The following is a 27647-nucleotide window of genomic DNA, read 5'->3' on the forward strand; positions in this document are numbered from 1 at the left end:
CGAAGTGCAGACAACAGCTAGCATAGCCGTGGGCACAGCAGAAGCTCCGTGATTTTCTCGGCATCTCGAGCAGGTTTGTGCTGTGCGTAATGCGAGTTAACAGATTGCCGTCTGTCCTCGGTAACGTTATAGCTCAGTGTTATGGGCTGAAGGCTTTACAGGTGGATAATATGTGATGAAGAAATTAAGATCTGGATATAAGATAGCCTTCCCCCTCGTCATCCCCCCCAGGATTGATACCTGTGCATAAACACGCACTACGGAGGTTGATAAAATTATATAAATCACAATCTCTCTGAGTCGAAGAGAGATCTCAGGCAGACCCCTGCTTTTGCACACAAGTGATGCTCACCTTCTGGAAACGCTGCGACACCTAAGAGGGTCAAAGGCTCCTTTTACCTTTCTACAAAGCCATAATGCATCACGCGTTCTCCTCATTGAGAGCTTTACTGCTTATCTGCAGCTGGAATAATATCTTCCAGGGGCTGCTATGTTACCATGGGACTCCTTCAGCCTCGAAATCGGACGCATCTGAGGCACTGATATGCAATGTCTGCTAAATTTAACTCTCCCCCCCTCCTGTAGACTCTGGCTTTTCAAATGCACCACTCAAATGGATTAAATCCATCAGATTTTAATTTACCAGCATCAGGCCACGCAGTCTGCTTTCCTCCCGGCGTTCTGCTGCTTCCGCATGTCCCTTGCTTTCTGTGTTGCCTTATTTTATTTATTTATTTTTCCTCCCCTGCTTTGGTGCTTTCTACCTCCCTGTGCTTTCTTGCCGCTTTGGACCACAGCTCGTGGGCGCCTTGGGCCTCCCGTCTCAGTCCTTGGGGCCACGTGAAACGATTCCCTGAGAATCCTGCTCCGGGAAGGGCACGAGCGCAGCAGCAGAAGCCGCTCTCACTACTTTCCAGTGATGGACAAACTTTCCAACGTAATTGCTCATGGCCCGTAGGCTACGCGTTGCATATTGCTGCTTTGCACAATGAGGGCTTGTTTTTGCCCTATCTCCCTTTTTCACATCCCTGTGCACCATTGGGTTAAATCCTTTTCTCCAGTAAGGTTTGGCGGAGAAATGTCTTGCTAAATTCAGAACGGTTATTCAGAATTTGTGTTTCTGCTCTGAGGTTTGTTTCAGACCTGCAGAAAGCATGTATTCCTGGAGGCCTGTCTAGTTTTCCAGTTATTCTCGTTCCTCTGATAAAAACAGTGTTACATCTGTCTATCGAATTTGCCCTGCCTCTGTCTTTATCCCATTGCAGCTGCTGCAGTGCAACTATCGTGCTGTATTTTCCATTACGTTGCAGTATGTTGAGTTGGTTACTGGAGAATCACTACGGTGTGTTTAGGCATTTTTGTAATTCTCCAAAGTTTGAACGGAGGCACGTTGGTCTAGATACCGGTGTGGCAGAGCTTGCTGTTTCTGCAAGGTGAGGCAGTTGTACACCACTCGTTTGTTTAATTAAGCAGAGATGGAGAGGGAGCACATCTGCTAAATCTCTTTAGGAGGGCAAGCGAAGGAGAGGCTTCGTCAAACAGCGTGATGGCAATTAAACAGAAAAGATGTTAAAAAACCCCCCATCATACCTGCCTGTTGGAAACCTGCACTTTGAGAAGAGAGAACAAATATGCGTCTTTATATTCCATGTCGTTAGCTACACAAGAATATATAGAAAAGATGCGACTGGTGTCTCTTTTTGCAGATAATTTGAGACGCTAACTGAATGCTGCTATATATCGTACTGAGTCGAACGTGATGCTGCAGATCGCTGTATCTATTATTACTCCCTAGCTACTTCATTATTTATGCTCTGCAGATAAAATCGGTGCTTCCCTTTTGCCAAGAGAAAGGGGTTATTTCAAGAATGTCTGTTTGGATGGAGCTATCTTTAGAAAGGGTGTCGCATATTTGTATGAAATTATTCAGAAAAACAAACGCTGTTGCTGTTAGCTCATTGACCAAGGGTGGGGGAAAAAGTCCCCGTGTTTTCCGAAGGCAGCTTCTGTATTTCTCATGCTGTTACGCAGCATTGCAGCAAAGCGCAGGAGCTTCACGTGTTGGTTCGGAGCAGCCAGCTGTACGTGCCAGCATCGCACCTGATCTTCTCCTAAATATCGTACAACTTAGTTGCAGCCCTGCCCGTGCACTCCGTTGTACGTAGCATCGTAGTACTGCCTATAGTCTTTTAAAGAACAAAAGGTTTAAAAAGTTTGTCTTCTCCAAAATGAATGAAGACTGTTATACAAAGGCTAAAGAGGCTGCAGAATTAAGTGCTGTTAAATTAGGAAGTCCTTACCGAGACTTAATTTGGTTCTTTGCACTCCTGGTCCTAGGCATACTCCATAACTTCACCTACTCCTTCTGTCCCCTCTGGTTCCCCGCTGCCTGAAGCGCACAGCTAGGCTGGCTCTGGGGATCAGTTAGTTCATGTAGGAAAATGAGCTTGCAGCTGGGAGGACTGCTGCTTCGTTTGCTGCAGGATTTGGCACACGTACAGCAAATGGAGGAGGGAGAACCATTTCTTGATGCATGCATGAAGAAATGATAGGGTGAAGGTCCTGGAGCCCCACTCCACGTTCTCGTGCAGTTGGCGGAGGTGGGAGATGAAGAGCTGCTGCTCTGCAGCTTCTGCTCTCCCGTCACACGTGGAGAAGGGGCTGAGAGCGGGCTATGAGGGGCAGTCGAGGCTCTGCATCTCCAGCACAGTGGCCAGCACAGTTTAGGCAGCGGTACGGCAAAAACAGGGCTGGTTTAACACCTTGCATTTCCAAAAAGCAGTAGAAGGCAACTGAGAAGCATGGGGACAAAATTCCCACGTGGTGTCCCAAATGCTTAACCTCTGGCAAAGCCCGGCTAGAGAAAAGTGGGAGATATCGAAACATCTGTATTGATTTCTTGCAAAGTGGATGGGGTAATTCTTGCAGGACATGCTCTGAAGTGAAAACTAATCCTCTGTTTACAGGCGTTAGAAACCATAACCCTGTGTCTGCCTTGTGCAATGGGGCATCGGCTGTGCTGGGCTTCACCGCGCAGTTCCTTTCTCTTTAGATAGCGGAGGGTGTGCTCTCATATTTACCCCCAGATTAGCTAATTTTTGCAGTTTGTCGGAAATTATCACGCCCTCAAATATAGTCAAATTTTATACCTTTGCCAAGTTGAGACCTTTTAAATAGTCTATTTATTTGTTTTACCTGAAGACTGAAAATGCATTTTTAAGCAGTTGTGTCATCTGGTCAGACACATATCTGATTTTGGGCTCGTCTTTTCAGTTTTGGTTGACAAGGATGTCTTCGTTTCTGACAATTCTCTTTTGCTCCGTAGGAGTGATCAGCGCCAGCCGTTGGTTTTCCTGGCTCCTGGTTTTCCGTATCAAACATTGCGGTCACAAACGAGAATAGTTTAACTGCTACGTAGAGAAAAGAGTCCTTCCTCCTGCAGTTTTTGGGGTCTGTTGCAAACATTTAGCAATGAACATTTGCGATTTCCCATCTTGCTGTTTGGGTTGTGCCGAAAAGGCCAAGGTGATTTTCGTGTGTCGATCAGCTAAGAGAAGCCGCCTGCGACTGCCGGCGCTTGCAGAGTTGCAGAAGGCACCAGCCGTGCTGAGCTTGTGGCAGGCAAGCGAGCAGTTTTAGCAGTGCACGGCGCGCTGCAATCTGATGCTGTTTGTACACAAGGAGCAGCCAGGAGTGCTCGAAATTTTGGAGCTGGACCAAGAGTTGTGGATTATTCACATAATCTGGCCGAAAGAGCAGGGTCGAGCTGGGGACTCGTATGCTCATGTTTAACCTCGTCCTTCCTTGTGCAATATTATTTTATGTGGCAGAATACAAATGTGGTTTTTTTAATTGTATTGACTTAATGGCAGTGCTCTGACAGCTTTTTTTTTTGGGGGGGGGGATGTATTATTTTTGTCTGTAACTAGAAAAAAAGTAGCTGCGGTCTAAAAGGAAGGATAACACAGGCAGCGGCCAAGTTGGGTTTTGTGTTACAGCGGTATGTTTTTGTTGCTGCTAACGTGTTTTTGTTTTTACTCATTACGCATATTTCTCTTGGGAAAAAGGGTGAAAATATGCGTGCAGGATACCCCGAGTGATGCCGGGCCCGGGGGAAGGCCGGGCGCTGCGGCCGCTTCTCCTCCTGCCACTCAGCTTGGGCCGCTAAGCGTGGTGACGAGCTGCAGGAAAGCTGTAGATAATTTTGCATAATGCAGTTATTAAAAAAAAGCTTGCCAAGGATGGCGTGTGCCGTGCCGCTTGAATGTTTTTAAGGGGACATACGTCCGACTGGAGAGACCCCGTTGCTTTCGGGAGCCGAGCACTGCTGTACGTAGCTGTCCGTGATACCCGATGCCCTGCAAAGCTGTGGCGGGCGCAAGTGAATTTTGATGTTCGGGACTTGGCGATTTTGTAGCTCCCCAGTAGCGCTGCCAGCAGGAAAGGCTCCGGTGTCGCGTACAGCGCCTTGCACCCAGCTCCAGGGCAGCGAACTGCCGTAGCATTTGCAATAAGGCTCTTTGCTGGCATTTGCCGAGGCCGTCGGCTGCTGTCCTGCCGCACGGGGCTGCCGTTTCGAGCAATCGCCGAGAAACCTTCGTTGCAGAACGAGCCGCTTGGGATGTGTCGCCGTCCTTCGCTGGGGTCTGTAAAAATTCATTTTGTGTGGGCACATGGGGCCGTCGTGGTCCGACCTGATGTCGAAATATATACTATAACCTCTCAGGTAGTTGCTTTAAATATATATTCAACGTGCTTTTACCTGTCAGTGCTTCATTAAGTGCTGTTTTACTTCTTCTGCAGTGCTCACTTAGGGCACTGCTATTGCATGTTGGTGCGTAAATGCTAGCTAGCATCTTCGGCCATGACTTGTTTTCATCTTGCCCCCATCATTTTATCTTTCCGTGATTATTTTATACCTCCGTTAGAGCTTCCAGTGACTTTTTCATACTGATTAAGGAGATTTTTCTCAGTCCCAGGAGTCAGATCTCGCCAGAGCCGGGTGCTCCAGCCGTTGAGGGCTGCATTAGCGGAGGACTGGGGACTTGAGCTGGTACTTACGGATTTGGCTGATGCCCATCGGCCAGCTGCACACTTGGTCGGGTTTCTTTCCCGTTCCGGCACTCGTGCAGGAAAACTCTCCCTGTTCGGGAACAGGGCTTGCGTAGGAGGGCTTTGGTTTGCTTTTGGGCTTTTTTTGTTGTGTTGTGGTTGCATGATGAGTCCTTTTCCTGAGCGTTCCTTAAAAAGAAGCAACTTTGGGCTCATCTTCTGCTGAAGTCCAAAATTGGAAAAAAAAAAAAAAAAAAAAAAAAAAAGAGCGTTCTGCCAACATTAAAACCTTTGCCAGTAACACTGACATAAAATCCTAATTTTTATTTAGCTGATAGAGCGCTTGCATCAGCACAGCGGTAAATCTCCGGAGCAGTTGTGTGTTGTAATGACTTTTGTAATAATTCATCTAGAGTGTCTTACTGAGGGTCTTTGATGGTGCTCTCGATAGTTGCATTACATCATTATCTTGCGCACACTGCAATGTCATTTATTCAATTAATCAGCTTAAAATGGACACCCAAATCTCCTCCAATCCAGTGCTCAAATATTAAAAGTAATTTTCCCCTATATAGGAATTAGTGAGTCTGAATTGTGAGTGTATAAAGACAAGCAGTCATAACTGGCCCTGGATTTTAAGCCGAATTGCTATAAAAGATGTGTTTGTTAATTGTTGGGTCCCAGGATGGTTGCTCGGTTCAGCAGAGGGGGAGGAATTGCTGCCCTTGAATAGCATCTCTTTGCTGTGGCCAGGTAGATATTTAGCATAAAGGCTTTACACTTAGGTGTTTTTAGTGGGCATAAATTGCCTGCTTGCATCAGTAAGAAGAAAATCATGAGAAAGTAGTGTTTTATACATAGTCTAAGTTACAACAAGTATGTATATTGGTAGGGTCGAACTTGCTTGGCTGTCATTCAATAGCTGTCCTCTTCTGACTGTTGTTCTGAAATATTTTTCAAGTATTCGATGTGCTTTCAGTGAAGAAAATACTGCTGGGGCTGATTCTGAGTGGTGCAAACATGCGAAGGGCGCGCTGTCATCGGCGGTCGCGTGGAGAGCGTTTTAGCCTTCGTAACGCAACAAATGGTATGTTTGCTAGGAGCAAAAGAAGGGGGGGAGAGAGCCTTTAGAAATATTGCTTTGAAGCTTCGAAGAGTTTCTGCAAGATGTGTTTGCCTGTCCATATGGGCCTGTTGTCCCTGAAGTCTGCTTCATTGAAACAGGGGGTTGGGGGAGGAGGGAGAGGAAGGGACTCAGCAGAATTTCCTGGATATTTTTATCCTGTGAACTTTTTCCATCTGAAGGATTTGCATAGCACATATTTGAAGATTCCCTGACGGTAGGCAATGAATATAGCTAGGGCTGGAGAGAAGGAGGGAGAGGAGGACAGGGCTGCATCTTCTGGTCACTGTGCCGACTTCATCCCTCTTGGCGTTCACGATACCGCAGGCTCCGTCTTTAATGAGCTAAATGAAGTTAGCTGGTGCTGCAAAAGAGGAGCTTCTCTTTTCAAGTGATATTTCAGGCCCTGTTTACTTTCCAGTCTTGGAACGGAAGAGAGATCATACTGGAATGTTTTATAGAGATAAAGTATTTGAAACAGATTGGTTTGGGGGCTGTGGTTTTCCATCAAAGCCAGCATGAAGACTAGTATAGAGCTGGAGTTTGTTCTAGGCAGCATGTTGACCCATGACTCTTATGACCTTGCTCCCCGTATAAGTAAGTAATGGAGTAATACGGCTAGATTCTTGGAACCATAGAATAACTTAGGTTGGCAGGGACCTCCCAAGGTCATCTAGTCCATCTGTGCTCCAAGCGGGTCCAGTGGGCTCAGGGTCTTGTCCAGTTGAGTTTTGAGCATCTCCAAGGATGGAAACCCCACAACCTCTTTGGGCTTCGTTCTAGTATCTGACTGCCCTCATGGCGAAGACGTTTTCCCTCTGTATCTAATAGGGCTCTTCCCACTGTAGCTTGTGCCTGCTGCTGTGCAGCTCTGAGAAGAGTTGGGCTCCGTCCTCTCTGAACCCCCGTGAGGGTCCTTTTTGACAGCAATGTGGCCTCCCCTCTGCCGTCTGTTTTTGAGGCTGAACAAAGCTCTCTCTCTCAGCCCCGTGTATCTAAGTTGTACGTAATTTCTTATATGTATATGCAACTTGGATATATGTACTTATACAAGTATATATTTATATACAAATATATATAAAAGTCACAGAAATTATGTATGGCTTCCAGGGATATACAGACGTAGAAGTGCGGGATGCAGTGGCATGTGCAAGTGAGGGGCTGCCTGGAGGCGCTGACTCCAAACACCTTTTGGGCTTTTCAGGCTCATGTTTCCCATTCAAATTTTTCTGGTTGTGTCAACAGCTAGGAGATTTTTTTTTTTTCCTCAAGCATTTGAGAAAAATATCAGTTTGCAATATAAAAAAAAAAAAAAACCCCACACTTCCTTTTGCCATTATATACTTCTTTTTATAAACTGCTTTGGCACCTCTGAGGTTTGAAACAGAAAATTTTGGTTTTGGTATGTAATATGTTCCAGTGGCTTGTTTAAAAAAAAAAAAATAAATAAATAACAAATTTTTGTTTCTAGGGTTGTCTTGAAAATATGTGTGTGTATATATATATATATAAAATATATATTTAAAAGTTACCTTGCAGATGAAACAGAGCTGTAATGTTAAATAAATTCATTAATGTTTGAGGCTCGGGACTTATAGCTGCAGCTGCGTTCTCGGTGAGAGCTCTTTGCTCAGGTCCTGCCGTACGCTATAAATGCTTAGTGGTTTGTGCTTGTTACCATAAAAGCATAAAAGGTTTCATTAGGCCGTGTGAAGTCTCTAACCACAACGAAGAGAAGTAGAGAGTGAGGTGTCAGCACTCGAACTCGTGTTTAATTGCTCTGAAGCGTTATTCAGTGCTATTCCTTGGCCAGGGAGAAGGGTTCTTTGCAAGATGAAAATAAATGCTATTTCACTTTGCACGAATGCAAGCAGTAGCTTGTACTTTTGGGCTTTGGGAGGTGTTTAGGCGTAGTGGTCTCTGCTGCATGGATGTGGCTTTTGGGGGTCCTTACTGAACGTTGGCTGTGATCGCTCAAAGCAGTAATAGTTCCCCCAATGTGACAGGGTACAGTGACGTCCCAGCACTGACTCTGAACAGTAAGTCTGGTTTTAAGGTAAGAACCTTACAGAGTTTAAGCTCTTTAGCTTAAAAATCACCGACTAGACGAGGCCCTGCTAAATCCTGCTTTTTCTCAGGCCACCCAGCAACTTTTCTGTGCTCGGTTTGATGGACAGATCTGCTTATTTGAAATGAAATCTAAACTTAGGCTTGCAATAAGCAAATATATATGTTCATTGCAGGTAGAACAAAAAGCAGCAAAAAACAGTTGTCTTTAACATCCACCTATTTATGTTTCAAGATGCAGACGGGAATTCTTAAGTGCGCAGAAGAATTTAAAACACTGGTGCACGGTCTGAATGACAGGTCACATAAGTTTCCTGGAAATACCAATGTGACTAAATTTCAAGACACTGGAAGATATTTTTCGTGCATCTTATTTTTCTCCTAGTGCTATAAAGATACTGTGAATATTACCAAAAAAAAAAAAAAAAAAAAGTGTGAGGGAAGCATCTATCAAATCTAGAAATAAATTACAGGTGATGTTTGATATCAAACTTTAAAATGTTTCTCTTTTTGGACGTATATGCTGGAATAATCCAGCCCAAGCCCCGTAGTTAAAGCACGCTGGGGCATATTTGAACTGTACGTTCAATACATACTCTGTATGGCTGGAAATTTTGTGGGATGTGTTTTCCTAAGCAGAAAACATGTATTATGTTTGGTTATTTGCTTTGTAAAGGTGTCTTTCTTCTGTTAGTTAATTATTTTATATAGTGACGTCCTTGTTTTGTTGTGCTTGACAGCTGTTGTTACGGGTCAGCAAGCTCAGTATTAAAGAGTTTTTAATAATAGAGTAAGAATGGGTCTTTGTTCTGTTTGTATATTTAATTAGGTTTTATGGATGTAAATTCAGTATCTCTCTGAAATAAATGTCACCAGCGTTACGCCGTTTGTGTCCTTGCCATCTAATTCTGGCCCTGGCCTTTTTTTGAGGTTACGCGATGGCAATCGACTCTTCTTACGTTGTCTTCCTCCCTCTTCCCTGCATTTCCCAGCGTGCAAGGGCTTGGGCTGTTCGGGCATCTGGCTGGACCTATTCCATAACTTCTTCATCCATTGACAGCATCTATAAATAAGAAGATTTAAATCCACAGCTGTAGCAGGAAGGGTTATGGGCAGTTGTTGTGAATTCAGCGTAGTGTTTGGTTGCGTTGCTTGCAGTGCTGCTCGCTGACACTTGCCTTGCCGCATTGCTTGTGCAGTTAGAAGCAAGCCGTGCTCTATGAATACACTTTATTCATGAATTCCCTTACTAATTTCATAGTCTTCTCTACGCTATACATGCCAAAAACTCTCAGTAATCCAGAGGAAATAAATCTTCCAGCGCGCTCTTCTCTGAAATTAAGCTATTTCTTGTCAGTAGCATGTGTAAGCATGATTCAGTCTTTTGTCTTTCTCCCAAGGCCTTCAGTGCCCAATAAAATATCTCGGTGGAATAGTCTATATTGAGGCTTAAGCAAAGTCGACTCGCTCTTTTTCCTGACATATTCATAGTAAGGCTTTCTAAAAAATTAAATTCACATTTCAAATAGATTACAAACCATTTTGAAACACTTGTCTATGAATGCTTGTCTTTCTACAAAGATGAAGTGATGTATCTGTTACTTTTCCCCTCAAAGGGCATAGCTGCAAATATAGATCAGAGAGGCTTATTTGAGATGTGTTATGCTGGGGAGCCTAAAAGGCACGGGTGAAGGCGTGTGTCTCTCCCGCAGAGCTGTCAGCCCGAGCAAGCGGGCTCGCGAGGTGCCACTGCGATGTGAGACTGAATCAGCGCGGTGGTTCCCTAGGTCGGTACGTTCGCGTGTACTCCCGGCGCTCGGAGTCGGGACCCAGGGCATCTCTCTCAGCTCTGAGTTGCATCATAAGCATTTTGGAAGAGGAAAGGGACAAAAAGTGGAGGGACCTGCCTGGGAAATGAGTGTCGAGGGAGGGAAATTGGGACGTGTTTAGAGTGCATGAAGGAGGCACTAATAGGCATCAATAAGCGCAAAGATATTGGGGTGAGATGAACTTCAATGTTGTGATGATGCAAGAGGAGAAAGAAAAACATCAGTGTTAAACTTATCCACTTTCTTGGTGGGCTTGGCTATTTGACACCCAGAAAGTACATGATGATAGTCCTGATTGCAGGGCAGAAGCTCGAGAATACAAACTCAGAGGACTCAAGGTGAGCCCATAAGTCAATCCAGTTCAACCCAAGAGAGTCCTATGATTTTGAACGCTTTTTGAGCATTCGTTGCTGAGAATATTGACCTGCCTTGTGAATTAGCTTGTGGTGAAAAAACGTTTCGCTTGCGGCCCTGTCCGCACGAACCATCTCTGTGTGCAGAAGTGCCGTAGGAGGTGGTGGGAATGGGGCTGCTAGTAGCTCTGTGTTTGCTGTGCTCCGAGCTGTTGAATCATCGGTGGCCAGCTCAGAAGGCCGCATTGCTCATACAGAGGAGGGTATTGAATTTGTTTCCTTCCAAATGTTGAGCCCCGGCCAGTAAAAGCTTTGGTCTCCCTAAGAATTTGAGGAATGCTGTTATGGCGTTTTTCCGTTGAGCGCTTACAGCTTCGAATCAATGAGCTAGTAAAATGAACTAATAGGAGCAGAATGTAACTTTAGTGAAATAGTCATGATTCACTTGGTGTTTTCCAAGGCTGAGCCATTTATATTATGCGCTATCATTATTGGCTTTAGAAGGACATGGTGTACTGTTCGAGGATATGTAGATTAGACAAGCATAAATTGAAGTAATAGAACTTTTTTATAGCCTAATAGTTCTGTTCAAGAAACACAGTGAATAAAACAAACAAAAATGTGTTAAGTTGTCTCAAGTTAAACATCAGATATTTCTTTAGCTACTTATTGGCTCTTTATCAGTATGCCTTTGCCATAGAGTTGGTTTAAATTTTAACAAGGCATGATTCAAAGAGCTTTTGCATTTACATAAGGACTAAAGAAAACGCATGAAAGACTGATATTATGTGTTATGGTTTCCGTAGGCTTTTGGGTTATAAAATATACTGGTCTGACATGTTAATCCAGAAAAAGTCATGAAGCTCATTCCTCCAAAAAAAAATGGAGGACTTCTGCAGTTTCCCAGTCCAGTCCTCAAAACATGTTCTCCTTTATCTGCCTAGCTGCTGCCTGTCGGAGAGCACAAGGAGCAAGGCGATGTTCTGTAGACCTATCTCCACCTCCAGGGAGAGGATGAGCTGCTGCCTCCTCATTAGCTCAGGGTGGAAGAAAATGGAGATACCTTTTTTTCTTTCTTTTTTTTTTTTTCCTCCACCCTCTCTTCTTCTCTGGATGTAAAGAAGGCTGGTGAAACAGAAAGTTGCTGCTCACCCTTCTCCGAAGAGGGTATTGTTGGTGAAGCTGGAAGGCAGCAGACTGATTAAGGTTCTGCCAGGCAGCAGAGAAATGCTACAGCATTAAGAAACTTGCTGATTCAACATTTCCGTGATTTCTGATCTGTAACTGCACTGAGGTTGGGCTGTAACTGTAACAGGCTGCAAGCAGCCCTGTGCCCTTTCGAGGAGGAAGCGTCTCTGTTGCGGTGAAATTTTCCCAGTTCAGGCTCTTCCGGAGAAGTCCTAATAAGTAGACGTTGCTTTTGTCGATGAGCTATTACGTTGTCTCTCCAGTGCTGCACAGGGAACTGAACCGTAAAATGCCTCTAATATTTTTGTTGGCTTAATAAAGAATTTAAGTCGTATGAAGGGGTGATTAAAGTAGGGTTGCCTTCCGTCTAGTCTGTAGAAGTTCATAGTGTCGCTGGCTCGTTTGCACTCAAGTGAGCAGCATCAGTTCTGTAGAAAGTTTCTCCTGTTGACTTAGCAATGATGTGCTAGGTTGTGTTCAGTCCTGTTGCGAGGAAATGTTCGTAATTAATATTATTAAATATGTTAACATATGGTAAGTTGCAAATATAGAATTACTGTTCTGAGTTTATTGGTGTTTGGAAAACCAGAGGCAATGTGCTAGCTTGTGTTGAATATAAACATATTCTGCTTATAAGCTTAGTGCTGCGTCTCTGTGTGCTGAGCTGTTAAGCTGAAATACCTGGAAGAGAATAGGTAAATTCTTTATATTTGTCAAAATAGCACTCATGCGCTTTAATGTGATAATACCTATTTGCAGGGAAAGGGTGCCTGGAATATATTTAAGGAGGTCATATGACGCCCCAGAGAATTTCATCCAGCCTTTTCTCATTGCTTACCCATCTCTTTCTTTACGTTCCTTTTGGAAGTTCTTGCTTTGCTGGTAGCACCTGAAGGCTGGAGCCAAAGGATGATGCTACACCTCCTCTTCCACCGGGATCCTAACTTTCCTGGCTAGGGCACTTTAGTCATGGAGCTGAGCTTCAGGAGGAAAAACAATTGCTTTAAAGAATTTATGCATAAGCAATGTACATACATGGGGCCCTGGGGGTTGCAAGCAGAAGGCTCTGGAGGCGGCGGCGTGGCTGGTAGGACAGGGAACCGAGCAGGCGGCGTGAGTTACGAGAAGAGGGGCGAGGACTTGAGGCAGATGGCTGGTGGTTAGGCTTGGCTTTGCTGGAGGTGGGACCGTAAAACATTGCTTTAGAAGCAGTGGACAGGGTGGCTTGTTAGTCGACGGGCAACTTTAGGGCTTGAATGTTCACCCGTAGGAATAAGCTGCAGAAAAGGGTTTAATGTACTTGGAAGGGGAGGAGGAGGGTTCAGGGAAGAAAACCATTGGGTGTGGGGATGTCTCTGTGGCCTAGTGATTTCGGGGGGATGAGCAGGTAACAAGTACGGGCAGCCTAAAAACATTTGGAAGTTCTCTATGGAAATACTGCTTGGCTACATGTCCGACATCGGCATCTCTCTGTAAACGCAAGTATAATTTGCTCGTCTGGCAGGTTTCTGCTACTGCAGAACTAGTTTTAATCAACTGAAGCAAATTCCTATGCAATACCTTGAGTTTAAACAAATCTGTGTATGCAAATCGGAGAAAAATCGGTCATTACTCTGCTTGTAAATCCCCTTGCAGTTAGTGGGCTAACTAGATTTAATGCCCTGCGCGGCAGCTGATGCTCTTCCTCCTCCCCGGCTGGCTTGACTGGGGCGACGGCCCATCCCTACGCGCTGCTAAATCAAGTTTTCTGGGAAGATAAAAGTAGAAGTGAGAGCGAGCATCGCACAGATGTGCAACTGAGCGTATATCGACTGCCTTTTCTGGGAGGCTTCATTTCATTTGGCATTTCTTCTCCTTTCAGCTGCAAAGTGAAAGCGGAAAAGGTCATTTGAAAAGCTTGAGACTGTAAATGTAAAACCCTGTTCATCTTTTCTAATAAATAGCTGAGTAGGAGATAAATCTATTGGGAGCTAGGACCTGAATTCTGATATTAAGCCTCAGGCCAAACCGTATTTGTAATTGTAGTTCAGTGTACGTACGCAAACAACTCTTGGAAAAATTATCTTGCATATAATTACCTTAAATAAGTTCGGATTAGGAGAAAAGATTATCAAGATGCATTTAATAAATGAAGCATTAACTGTACCTGGCAGACTGACTTTTTCTGTCCCTGTGAGCCAGGTTTTGGAAGCGCCTTGGGCACAGTCGGAGATTCCAGTTTTCAGCTGAACAGTTTTGATGTGCAGTTTTTGCAGTTATTCTGTTTTGAGATTGCTTTTAAACAGCAGTAACTGACTGTCCGCATTAGGTGCCTCAGCAAGGCAGAGCTTTAATGAAAGCTTTGCTTACTAAGGACCGAAGAGCACTTCAATTTTGAGACAACTACAGCAAAAAAAAAATCGAAATATTGAAATAGTGAAAATACTATAGGTTAGGTGAGCGTCACGTACTACGCTGTCTAACGTCCGAGTAGCCTTCAAAGTGTGTTTTCTCTAATTTCATACATAATTAAAAAGCAGCTTCCTTTAGCTCATTAAAAGTTGGAGTCTTGTTGAAGCAGTGTACTTCTATATTTATTTTCATGAATAAAATATAGGCCTTAATATAGAATGTAATAACCTCAATTATTAAATGTCTGTAAGATAACTAATGCTTTATTTTTAAACAGTGTTTAGCCTCCCTCCAGGAATGTCAATTTGCAAATGAATGTGGTCCCCAGAAGTTTATCATATTATTTCGTAGCTCTTTTGACTTACTTTCCCCACTTTTCTTTATTAGTTCTACGATAGCAAAATCCCAAAAGTAAGCTGCGTGTGGTGTACATGTAAATAAGGTACGGTGGTGGCTTTTCAAATGTAATAATAGTATCTCTTTATTTTAACAGGCTTTCGGAAACGCAAAAACGGCACATAACAACAACTCAAGCCGCTTTGGCAAATTTATTCAAGTGAATTATCAGGAGACGGGCACTGTGCGTGGGTAAGTGAAATCACTGCAGGAGCATGGTTTCTATATTAGTATTCTTCCTTGCACAAGAAGTCTAGACTGTTAGAAGTGATGCATGAAACAGAAAGTTAATTTTTTTCGCCAGTATGTTTCCCAAAACCTTATGCAGTAATCTTTTTTAAAAGTTTATTTAAATCCATTGGTATGAAAATGTCGGCCTATCTATGCTGCAAATGGAAACGTGAAGACACTGGAGCTGGCTTTAAACCAGCCAGCCCGGTGTGTGCTCTGCCCGCGGCTGCCTGGGTCTTGGGGCAGGAGCAGGATGAGAACTGTCAGCTCGGGCTCTGCTGTTAGGCTTAGGCTGGTCTAGCTCACGCGCTTGTGATTTAACCATCACGCGCTTGTGATTTAACCATCCGTCTCCCATTAATCATGATGACACCCGCATAATTCAGCGTAAATGTGTCTTTTCTTCTGCAAATAGCAGTGAAGGCAGGAGAAAGGAACGTTTTAGCGGGGATGGGCCCCCAGGATGGGTCGGAGGGCTGGAGCCTGTGATGAGTAGTGGCTGAGAGCTGGCTTTGTGCAGCCTCAAGAAGAGAAAGCTCGGGGGGGGGGGGGGGGAATTTAATTACCGTCTCCAACTATCTGATGTGTGTTAGCGAGGAGAGAGAGCCACACTATTCTTGGAGGCACAGAACAAAAGTCGGGTAGGTGAAGGACGCAAGTTGCAGCAAGTCAGACTCTGATTAGATTAAAAAATTCTGGTGGTCAAACACTGGGACAGGGATCCAGAGAGACTGTAGAAATCTCCATCCCTGAAGGTACTAAAAACTTGTCAAGCAGCTCAGGACCTTGTGCAGTCCTAACTTTGGTTTTGGTTGTATTTTGGTCAGGGCCTTGGACTAGAGGACCTCCAAAGGTCCTTCTCAACCTTAATTATTGCATAAATCTGTCTGACAACATGTCGGAGGCAGCTGCATTGCAGGTTGTGGGACGGTGCAGTTGCTTTCATCCACCGTAAGAGCAGTTTTAAGGCTGTTGGTGGCGGGTTGGGAGAGTATTGGAAGTTTTACCACAACCTGGACTAAGTGCTTGAGCAGTCTGCAGGTTCCTTATCCTCCTTCAGCTGACAGAGAGGCTATCAGTTTAATCCTTAAATATTTGCATTTAGGACCTTGTTCAAGAAAAGCACAATAAAGGACAGAAGATAGAAAAGCAGGAGAACAGTAATGAGGACTGAGATATTTTACAGTCTTCTGGGCTGGAGATTTTAAGGGCTGTTGATGGCTGGAGAGAGGCAGTTTGTGCTTCCCCACCTATAGCTAAAACTTTCTGTGGCCAACCTGGAGCTACAGGAAGCTGCAGTGACCACCTTGCTTGTTTTGAGGATGCAAAGAAATCTCCTCTAGTGATGCAACTTCTCTTCCCTGGGCAAAAGTGTGCTCCAGCTGCCGATGTGCATTAGGGCTGTTCCAGGGAGCTCAACCTGTCATGACTCCTCATGTCTACTTGCTTGTCTTATACCTAGAATGCCTCTTTTTGTATCTTTTCTCTTTTTTTTCCTATCCTTCACCTCATTTCTCAACATCTCCATCCATCTTTTCCCCAGCCCTCTTACCTGTATTCTGCCACACATTTTCTTTTTTTTTTCCTTGCCCAGCTGTATATCCCCGCGGTGTCCAAGGAGATCCTTGTTTCCATCATTAGCCTCCACTGTAGGAGCACGTGATTTCTCTCCAGCATTGCTTCTGCTACCCAAAACTCATGGGAAATGCAGCTGAAACTCAGATTCTCCCTCCGCTGCGGCAGAAGTGCTGCATCTGTGGATGAAACACTGCGGATGGGCTCATCTGAGCCGGGCTTTGCCTGTGGCTCACTTCGGTGTCAGGACATCGCAGTGGCTCGAGCTAGCTATAAATGAGCAAGGCTGCGTTAACTCTGCTTTCTGTCTGGGCTAATCAACTCAGCTGAGAAATCAAGTGTGCAAGTGGCATTCTAGTATTATTTCTGCAGCTAGCTAAGATATCTCTTGCTGGGACTTTGTGGCTATTTTTAGCGAATCGCTTTTAAATTTTTTCTTTCTTATTTTCCAGCAGAACAGTGGCACATGAATAGCTTCCATTCATTTTTTTTTCTTCTTCCCTTTCGCATGAATTTGAATAGTCTATATACCTTCCAATCCAGCAACTGTTTTTTCATCCTATTTCTAATCTGATGTGGGTTTTTTCATTATTCATTTTGGTCAGCAGTTCAGTTATATAAGGATAAGCCTCAGTTTTTAAATATTTACTTAAACACGTGGTAACAGGAATCCAACAAATGCCTTAACAGTGTATTTATCTTGTCATGGTATGTTGGCTCTACGGTAGTGGCCTCTACTGTTATTTGCAGGTTTCTGCTAATTATCATTTTATTAGTGTATTCTAGCTCTAAAAATAAGAGGAAGGCTCTGTCTTTTCTTTAAAAATGCAGTTGTCTGATCTTTTGTTGCATGGTATGATGTGACTGTGCTTTGCTGCAAGCTTGAAGTGCTGCCCCACTGGCAATAAGAAGACGTTTTTAAAAGCCGTGAGCTGTTCCTGGGGGATGACAATAAAATACTGTGTTTCCATAGTCTTAAAAAGAAGTTCACAAGTTTATTTTCTCTTTTTAGGCTTTGCATAGATTTTAAAGCACTTTGCATCTGGCTTCCTGAGTCAAATACCTCCCTGTATTGTGCATACACTGTTTGCTTTGTTACGTGTAGCTGTAATTTGTGATCCTGAATCAGAATTTTGCGCTGTTCATAGTCTGAAAATAGCAGCTGGATATTTGATTGCAAATGAGTATAATGACCAGAACTTAAAGAGAATATAACATTAAGATATGCAGTAGCCAAGATATTTAGTAGTAGCCAACCCCACCCCATGAAATTAAGCCTTTGAAGATGTCCTTAAAACTGATGGGGCATGAGCAATGGCTACATTTAAGTGCATTCCCATAAGGCTTTATGAATTTATTAAGTCCTGTTCAATGATAAGTGACTGCTGGAGGAAGGTCTTTGCAAAGTGTTTAGTCCCTGTAAGATGATCAAAAGCCTCCACATCTTAAAAGCTCCATAAAACTGCAGAAGAGCCAGATAGGAGACATTTAATTAAAAAGCAGCAATGCAAAGGTATAATGTTAAATTTTGCAATAGTGTGAGCCTATAGTACAAATGCCATGAGTTAGCGCTTTCAAGCATATTGTGTTTGGGTACTTTGCATGTTGGTATACGTGTATTAAATTCATTCTCAAATTTCAGGTGATGTTACTGGTTTGCTAAATACAGGTTCTGTAGCATGGCTAGGTTAGTATTTTGCACAGATTCATAACTCCTAGAGTTTCTTTTCTTTACTATTAAACCTGTGAATAATGAAAAGACAGGTTTTATATAATTGGCAGCAGTGGAAAGAAAAAACATTTGGGGATGTCTAATTTTTATACTTATTTTGTTTTCCTTTTTCACTGTCTTATTACAAGAGTGTCTTTCTTGGGACATATATTCATTATGATCTTTGCACCAAGCAAGGAGTATCTTACTGAAACAGTGTTTTGGTTGGATCTACCGAAAAAAAAAGGCAGCTGGCCCTGCTTTAAGTAGGGGGTTTGACTGTATGACCTCCAGAGGACTCTTCCAAGCTAAATTATTGTATGAATCTGACTCTCTCTCTTCCCCCCCCCCTTCTTCTCTATAATGAGAACAGAAATCACAGGGGAAAGGTTTAAATGACAAGAGTGGTGGACTTGATCCAGGTTGTCTCATACCTGAGTGGGATTGGGACATTCTAATACCCTTTTCCCTACCCCAGTCGTTCACCAAGTCTACACTGAATTTCATTTCTTGGCTTAAAAACTTATAAAACATGAACATATCCTTAAGGTGAAAAAGGGAAGACGGAGGAGACCTTTTGGAGAGGAATATCCAAACCTACTGGCGCATCTTTTATACAGGAATAATACAACTTTGCTCAAGCATGTGTTCCTTTCTTTGCTCTTCCTACACAGCAAGAGCATCCCATCGTGGACTGAACATGCCGGTTACGGTAGCCTCTCCCAAGAGCTGCCAAAGCAGCTGTCAGAAAAACTTCTGGGGCATGTCCAAGTGACTTTTATGAGAGAAGGGAAGAATTGCTGAGAACGCAAGCACTGAATAGGTCTGGTTGCCCAACTGGAGATCAGAGTGAAGAAGTGAGCGTAGAGGCATCTCATTGTCCCACTGTATCCAAAGTTAATTGGATTTTCTGACTTGCACATGCTGCTTCACATAGCTGTTGAAGACACATGGCTGCTGAAGTCATTGCCACATCGCTGTGCTTCTGTAGCTGCAGAAGCACAGCCTAATCTTGTTTTAGCTAGAAAAGCTTTGTATTAGTATGTAAATTAAGCATGTTTATTATGAAGGCTATTAGGATAAAATATAAACTCCAGTAAATAACTTCTGCATTTTTTTTAAACTATAGCCACAATTTAATAACCCAAGTTTTTATTGAAAACCGCTGTTCTGGCAAAGGGAATGATAATTTGGGTACTGATTCTGTAGCTAAATCTTCTTTTGCAAACTTTTGCATCCAGATGTATTTCTTGTTGAAGTAGGATCTGATTGTGCACAACCCTTGGTCTGCAAGTGATTTTATTTTGCTGGCTTTGGATTAAATAGGTATCCTAGAGTCTTAGTTTCTGTCAAAATTTCCCCCTGCACTCCCTGCCCATAGGCTAACTCATCTGAGATCATGTTTTTCATATCCAAGTTAGCTTTGGCTTTGTATCAAGCCAAAAAACCTCAAAAGCCAAACATAATATTGGGCTTGTTCTGCCTAGGAAGAAATTTATATAACTAAGTGAAACAAGGCTGAAACTTTTTTTTGTGTACTAAAACTGCAAAGTCCCAGTAAAGCTGTGTTCATTTAAATTGAATATTTGGTCAATGAATAACATTTTTATTTTTTCTTCCAGAGCTTATGTTGAAAAGTATCTCCTGGAGAAATCCAGACTGGTCTATCAGGAACACAATGAACGGTAGGCACCTACATTTTGCTTGTATGTTTGGTTTTAATTTTTATATGTCTTGATAGCATGGCATAGATAGCTCAAAACCCTGTTTCAGCTGGAAAGGGGGCTCAGGATTTTCACGCTTCTAATAATGTAATGATAGTTGCTTCAATGATAAATTATGTATTTAAATTCTGCATTGTACTGGCTTGGAGAGAAAAGTCAAAACTCAAAAAAAGCCCTAGTAGTTTGGATTTGGAGTAGATGATATTAAGTTGTATCATCTCCTGTCCTGGCCCACTGAGCATGTGTTTAAACTAGCTCCGATCACACATGCTATAATGACTAAGTGCAACAGTAAATACCTGTGCATCAAGGAGAGGACAGACCATACGCTACTGCCGCCTGCCAAAAATGTTCTGAAATAGCTGAGCAGGATTTGCATTTTTTAAACTGTGGCAGATGGAGGCAGCAGCTTTGCTGCACTAGCCTAGTAAAACAGCACTGGTGCAAAAAGCAAGGGAACCGTGTGCAGCTCCATTTATCCAGCGGGGTTGCAAACTTGCATCTCCCATTGCCTAAGCGAGTGCTCTGATGTCCAGGCTGCTGCTTGGTGAGTGGCTCCGTGCCGTCTCTTGAAGCAGGGTTGTTATGTAGCCCGGAGTGCAGCAGGCTGCTTTGCACCAGGAAAAGCGTATGGGAGTCGGGACGCGGTTCTGCAGGTTCATACGCAGGGCGCCCAGCTGACGGACTGGGAAGCTCCGTGTCCTGGGCCTCCTCGCTTTCAGCGTTAGCTGTGTGTTTCATCTTTGCGGCGGGGTGTGGGGGCGGATGAAAGGGCAGAAGTAATCCTTGTGATAGCAACTGGAATCAGGAGTCCATCTTGTTTTGATCGTCTCCAAGACCCAAGGATTTTGTACTCCTCCATGTGCAGGGAACATGAAGGGATCTCCACCCAGATGGATTTGTAGCTCTCTCTGGCTGGTGGCACAGATGTATTTGAAGCTGCCGGCTAAGCAGAGATGAGAAGTGAAAAGGGGTTCTCTGATTTGCTTCCTACGAAAGCAAATACCATCCTTTCTCTTGGCTATGTTTTTAAAGGGGGAAGCTCAGGTGCATGTTGGGGGAGAAGGCGGTTTTGTTGGCGTGTGCTTCCTAAGGCCATGAGTTTGGGAGCAGCTGCCAGCTCTCTAAATCCACCACTCGGATCTTGGAGTAGGGCAGAAGCAGGTGACATAGCTGCTAAGGCCACCCCGGCCCTGGGCAGCCTCAGGAGCAGAACTTCAGATGCTGTTGGACCTGCAGAGCTGGTTTGGGTGGCCACTGAACTGCAGGCTTTTTGATGTATGATTTTGGAGCTGGGTGCTGAAGTCTGCCTGATCTCAGTTCTCATTTCCCATGTCTTTTTCTGGCCGTAGCAACCTCTTTGCTATGTGGCTGCCTGTGTTGGAGCAGCATATAACTTGGGGAAAATCAAGTTCTTCATTTTACTGACAGTCCTTGACTTATGTTTTCCATTGTCTTTATGATTAGTCATATGGATTATTATATACCATTTGTTTTCTTGTGCAACTTGTGAACTATTTAATATCTAATTTTGGGAGGAAGATACTATTTTAATTCTATTTTAATTCTGTTTTCTTAGCACACTGAAACCATCAGAAGGTCATCTAGAAAAATCTAGAGAGAGACAACAAAGTTAGGCAAATTGTTTTTTCCTAACTGCAGCTTAATTTTCTGTTAGGTACTCCTTTCTCGGTAATTATTACTCTGATTTTAAACAAATTCGCTGCTTCTAATGTGAAAGATAGTGAACTTTCTGTCTTCTGATGTCTCTCAGCTCTTGGCACCTCGGCCTGTGTTCCCCTTGGTGGTAGTTGTTCTTGCAGAGGTCTAACATTAAGTCTTGTGCATGGCTGGGAGATTCTTGTCACCCAGCTGAATGTCGTAACTCATCCTTCACCAACCAAAGGATTTGGTGCGTGAAGCTTCCCCGAATGCCAATGGATTGATCCCAAAGTTAAATGGTGTACAGCCTCAAATTTGACAAACATACTTTGGAGCATTGTAAGATAACTAAATGTGTTTTCCCTTGGAAAATGTCTGACCTAAAAGCAAAGTTTTAATTTTAAAAATACGGTTGTATTGTTAACACTAAGGGCTTTATAGTCATTTTGAAACAAGACAGATGCGTGTCATTTGGTGTGTTTTTAATATTAGTAATATTCAGGTATTTCGAATATTTTAGTAGCCATAAAAATAGAAGATTTTCCATTCTGAGATACAGTACCGTAACTGAGAAATTATTGGCTTCTTTGTAGCAATAAAGTTTTTTTTAAAAAGTAGTAATTTCTGCATTTTAAGGAAGCATATTATTTTGATTCTAACAAATATATAGCCATTGCACACGTTTCTGGAGGAAAATACAGCTATGTTATCTAGGAATTTTTGAAATATATTGTTGGACAGTGCATGTCCTTGGATGGAATAGGGGACCTAATCCTCCATTGCCTGGTTTGATCTTTTGCAGCAGTGCAAACTGGATATGAGCTAGTCTCAAAACTGCTGTCAGTGTTAGATCTTCCAGTCATTGCAACATGGTTTGGACCTTGTGTATTTATTCGATGTACCCATTAAGGGCTTTGTAAATTGGATTCAGGGCTTTTTCATCCATTTCTGCATCAGGCCAGGTTAGCACCCTGTGTGAAACGATGGCAGAGGTTGAGCTCTCGGAGGGCTCTAGTGGCACAGGGCTGCGGTGGCCGTTAGCTGTCACAACAGCCTTTCAGGGGACCACGGCTGGGTTGTATCATCATATAAAGTGTGCTTATGGTAAGTCTACTCACTGAAAAGTGGCGTGGACTTCAGATTGCTCCCGGTTTGCTGAGAACTGGGTGGTCATGTGGCGTATTCAGTTTCAGCAGGTCTCTTAGATGTCCAGGAAACAGATGCATCTCATTCCAGACACGTTTGACCATTTCCTTTGTGCCCTCTCCAAATTCGTGAATTTTTTAGGGTTTTGTCTTCTTGCTGTCCTGTCCACTAAACTGCTGACTTCTATCAAAGTCACCCTACTAACATAAAGTGTCACCTTCCCCTTGCTGCGTGCTCAAGTTGTACACGCAAGCCTGAGTTTACACATTGGAAAATCAGCTTACGGTGTTTACCTGTGCTTCTCTGCTTAAGGCTGATACTTGCTTTCAAGTTTAACGTCGTTTTTATTTGTTACCAGGAACTACCATGTATTTTATTACCTCCTGGCAGGAGCGAGCGAGGAAGAAAGATCAGCTTTTCATCTTAAGCAGCCTGAGGAGTACCATTACCTCAACCAGGTGGGACCACTGTACGGGCGGCTTTGCGACAGGCCCTCAGCTCTGCTGACCTGCTGCCTTTTCTATTGCTGCTACTTAATGTCAATAAAGAAACTGCGTCTAAGGGAGAAACAGTAATGTTTTACCTGTATGAATGTTGTTTAGTCATTGACATCTGTCTTCTGAGTAGAAGAAAAGACAAAACTCTGTCCATTTGCCAGCAGTTGGTCTTCAGGGTATAATATCTGTCCTAATTCTGTAGCTCTGTGGCTGTCTGTTAGCGTGAACCTTTGAATTTAACAGTATAATAAGTTTAATATAAACAAAAAAAAAAGTAGAAACCATAGAAAATGTGTGAATTAAAAATGAGTGAGCTACTACCATTGGGCAACTAAATTCATCCTTCAGAAAATCTACTTTACTTTAGGTACTTAAAGATGCTGTTACCAACTGATGTTTGAAAAGAGGGAAGATGCTGCTTTTGGCTCAAAAAAAAAAAAAAAGAGTAGTAGTCATATCTGGAACTGTAGTTACCTTATACGATGATTTTAAAAAGTGTTGTTGCAATTTTTTTGGAATGGAAACTTGAGTAGCAGTAAAAAGTAGATTAACCTAGAAGTGAGAGAGAAGCTTATAAGCATAGTATAACGCAAATAGCCTTTAGTCTTTCTAGAAATACAGTTTAACTCTGTAAAATGTCTCAATTACCCAGGGCTTTTTTTTAAGATCTTTAAAGTGGGCTATCAAAGTCAAAATATATTGTAATATTAATGACTACCACCCACACTTAGCAGGGTCAGGAAATTCGCACAAATGAGTAACATATTAAGAGTTTCAGGCTTTTGCTCTGTCTCTGTGCTTTTGCCTTCTGCGTCCGTATGTACTGCAGAGGTTGGAGAACATGATGTGTTCTTTACGACCATCTGTGCTGCAGTTTTGAAGTCTGAAAGTGCCAAGATCATTTGGATTGAATGTTTTGGCAGTTTCGCAGATTTTGTTGGGCAATCCGGTAGTTTTATGTTAGTCTAAAACATTGCTTTTAATTATATTCCTTTTTTTTTTTTTTAATAGTAGCAGTTAAAATTTGAAGATCCATAATGCTTTGAGCAATATAATAAATCCAATGGCATATAATGTGTTGATCTGTTAGGAATGAGTTATTTAGGTTAAAACATGTATTTTAATCTACATTATGATCCTGTGGACAAGTAGACTGCAGAAGGATGCTAACTACATCCAGTGCATCATGGAAGTAGGCTCTGGACTTATGTAAATGCCGTATATGTGGCATAGTGACGTTTTGGATTTGTAGGTTTTTGATCATAATCATTTTATTGTACTTATTAGAGTTTGAGAGACAAGTTTGCATTGAAAATTATGTGAAAATAGCTCCTTTAAATATATTCAGTGCACCATTTCATATTAAGGCTTTCTAACAATGCAATAACATCTTTCCCACATCCTTTAGTCAAAGGGGAAAAAGCAAAATAAGGAGAAAACAGAAAAAAAGAGGAAGCTTAATAAGGATGTAAACTCTGGAAACATTAAAGGGCAATGTAATAAAATGACCCGTGAGCATTCGCAGTAACTTCTTAAGTGTGTCAGAGAGAAATCCCTCCCTATAAAAAGCAAAAAGAGCAAACTTGGAGATGAACATAAAAATTTAAAAATTAAAATTATAAAGCTATAAAACATTGAAACAGATCCTTTAACTCAAGGACTGACTTAGTCCTTGAGGCAAGAATTATTTTCTTTTTCCCAGGTTCCTCAGTTCACATTGTGTTATGCAAAATAAAGTGGTATTTTGCATTGCAGATGAGAAATAATCTATTCAGATATTTCAGCATAAAATATTCTGTCATTTTGTTGATGTCAATGTAGAAAGCAAGCTGGAAAAAATATTTTTACTTTTTTATGAACAAATTTACTTATCATATCTCCAGAGTTTGGATGACTTCTGTGTATCAGATAAGACTGATAGAAGTCCTACCCTGCAACTTGCTGAACATATTCTGTGCTGTTTACTAATTTTCATATGGGTTAATATGAATAATTTGCAGGGTTGGGTCCTTATTTAGTCAAATTTCAGCTTGGTGCTGCAATCTGAAGCTCTGGTGCCGCATCTCTCTCCCTGTCGGGACTACTCACTGGTTCCTGAAAGTAGACATGTCCTGCACTGTTGAGACCTTTTTTTTTTTTTTAAACTCCATCACCATCTGATTTTGGCTTTTTGACTGATTTTTTTGACTTCCCCCAAACCTTCCGAGTCTTGCTTGTTAATCACATCACAGGATGACAGCTTTGCAGTATGGGTACCCGTCTGCAGCAGAGTAGGAACAAAAACCTGCTCTTCTGCATGACACTAGGTAAACCCCATATTTTTCAACCGTGAAAGTTTAATGCTCTTAAAAAGCGATTAGGCTTGCGGCACGAGAGATCGCTACTGCATTGAGTCGTTTGGTCTGAATACTGCCTAACCGGGTCTGCCTTGCTTCCAGCTGACGCGGAGACCCCGCAGACAGAGCTGGGAGGACTATTGCTGCGACGCGGAGCCGGTCAGTACAACACGTGCCATTCGGCCTCGCCACCGCCGGGCTGCTGCTTGGCTCTCTCGCTGTGCCGAGACCCGGGGAGAAAGCAAAAATCAGATTAATTTTAACCTGTCGATAACCCTCTCTGCCCTGCAGTGATGTTGCTCGTGTTTTAGCTCGGGACAATATTGATTTTCTTTGCATTGCCCTTTTTTTGGTTGCTTGTCTCTGGAAAGCCTCTTTTTTGAGTTAGCTTGGGCATCTAGTCTGAGCGAATAGCTGAGACTTTTTGATATAATGCACGTTGGGTGTTTTTAATAAATCGTGTTACCGAGTATTTGTGAGATGGCAATACTGTGAAAATTGGAATCGCTTTCTGGTAGAAGAGCGGCTCCGTCTCTGCGAGCGCTGAGAGATGGCTCATTTTAATGGCAGTTCACGGTGGCTGCAGCAGTGTGTCTGCTCACCAGCTTCTAGGGAAAAGAAAAAAATAAAATAAAATAAAATAAAAGGATCAAGCCAAACCCAGCCCCCCAGCCTCACCATCTGTGAGAAAATCAGATCCTGATATTACTGGAAACACAACCAAGTCTTTGTTGGAAAATAGTTTTGCTCGCATTACCATCCAGCTCAGCTCCTGAGCCCTTTCCAAAGCGATCTAACCAGAAAAGGGCACGGGGAGCTTCTCCCCCTTCCCCGGCTCCTCTGTCATGCCGAAGCCCGGGATGGTGGCCTTGGCGGGTGCCCTGCCTCGGCTTTGCATGGCCTGTGGATGTGTCCATGCCGTGGTCCCTGGCGCTTTTGCCTTGCACCAGAAAGCGTGCTTTAAAGCCACCGCATGTTGCTGCTGCCAATGTCACCGCTTACTTAACGGTTCCCAAACTTGGCAAATATATATCTGACAGAATAAGAGGGCGATTTGGGCAAGTACTGTGTTTCAGCGCGGCTAAATGCACAGGTTGAGCAGCAAGATTGCAGCTGCAGTGTCTCCTTCTGCAGGAGGGAAGGGCAGCTGAACTCCCTAAGGTTTAAAGAAAATTCGAATATTGGCATCCTTATAAGGCTCTATGAGAGCAGGGAGGGCAAAGTGGCTGTTTTACCGTGTGCCTTGGTATGCTGTAGGCTTCAAAGACTTTAATTGCTTAAGGAATCGGTTCGAGCAATTATTTGGAGCTATTGCAAGAAAAGCAAAGCCTGGAGTTGCCATGTTCCCCTAGACCAGGGAAGGGCAAATAATGCAGTGCCAGCTCAGCAGTGCGGGTGCCACGCTTTAGAATTCCCATTTATAAAGAAACCCCTATTATATCTTCTTTAAACTTTTCATGGAAATACATGGGTTGCTCCAATTTAATGACAGTAAGCAAGGGACTGACTTTTGCTTGGAAGGGCTGAATAGGCCAGGAAACTAATTGCCCCAGCAGCATATTGATGACTAGTTTAGCATACAGGCAAAGGCCTTTAGATGTTTGTCCGTCATACTATCAAGGAAACTCTTAAAAAATTATCCATTAGGAAAAAATGCATCATGCAAAGGTGAAATATTGCATGTGGCATCTGCTTTTAGAGAGATGGTTTGCAAAAAGCTTTTCCATATGGATGAATGAGTTTGGCAATGATTATGTAAATTGTTAATTAAAGTGCCTTTGGCTTGGGTCGTATTAATTCTGAGGCAGCTCTAGTATGTCACTGCTGACTTGTGACTTCAGGTTGGATGAATGATGCCGCCTAAAGAAATTGTTTCCTGGAACATAGATCGTCCGTAAACCCGGCACTTGGTATCTTAAAAGCTTTTTGCAAGTCTTATTTGCAGATATGTTTGTGTTCTGCAGACCCCAAGTACCGCCTTGGGGGTGTGTGACAACTTCTCCAAAGTATCCTCAACAATTTTGTGCTGACCAAAGAAGCCCGTTGTCCACTACAGCCTCTTGAGGTAGCACTTGCAAGGATTTGAAGAGTCTTGCAATTTATAGTTTAGGGGCCACCTATCACCTGTTGGCTAGCAGTCGTTGTTCAGTGTCAGCTTGGGCCAAAAGAGAGTGAGAAGTGAAGACTTTTTATCTTAATATTTTATAGTATAAATATTCCATATGATATTCCATATTCCATATGATCCTTGCTGGTCTTACTGGAATAGAGCGTAGTTGCGCTCCTTTGAGTAAGTTATATGGATAGGTAGCTTAGACACCTGTGCTCAGTTAAAATGGGTAGATTGCAATAGTGTTGTCTATCCG

The 27647-nt window shown here is 42.9% G+C and overlaps 1 protein-coding gene across 3 annotated transcripts in view; it reads left to right on the forward strand.

Moving 5' to 3' along the window:
• MYO9A (myosin IXA) overlaps positions 1 to 27647 on the forward strand; it is a 217973-nt gene that overhangs the window by 67563 nt on the left and 122763 nt on the right. For all 3 annotated transcript variants that reach the window (XM_064517658.1, XM_064517657.1, XM_064517659.1), the window contains exons 3-6: positions 14497 to 14591; positions 19539 to 19601; positions 22807 to 22906; positions 25384 to 25440. In XM_064517658.1, coding sequence (XP_064373728.1) covers positions 14497 to 14591; positions 19539 to 19601; positions 22807 to 22906; positions 25384 to 25440 — 315 coding nt within the window. The remainder of the gene's footprint in view (positions 1 to 14496; positions 14592 to 19538; positions 19602 to 22806; positions 22907 to 25383; positions 25441 to 27647) is intronic.

The sequence above is a fragment of the Dromaius novaehollandiae genome, chromosome 10 (assembly GCF_036370855.1).
Source record: "Dromaius novaehollandiae isolate bDroNov1 chromosome 10, bDroNov1.hap1, whole genome shotgun sequence".
NCBI lineage: Eukaryota > Metazoa > Chordata > Aves > Casuariiformes > Dromaiidae > Dromaius > Dromaius novaehollandiae.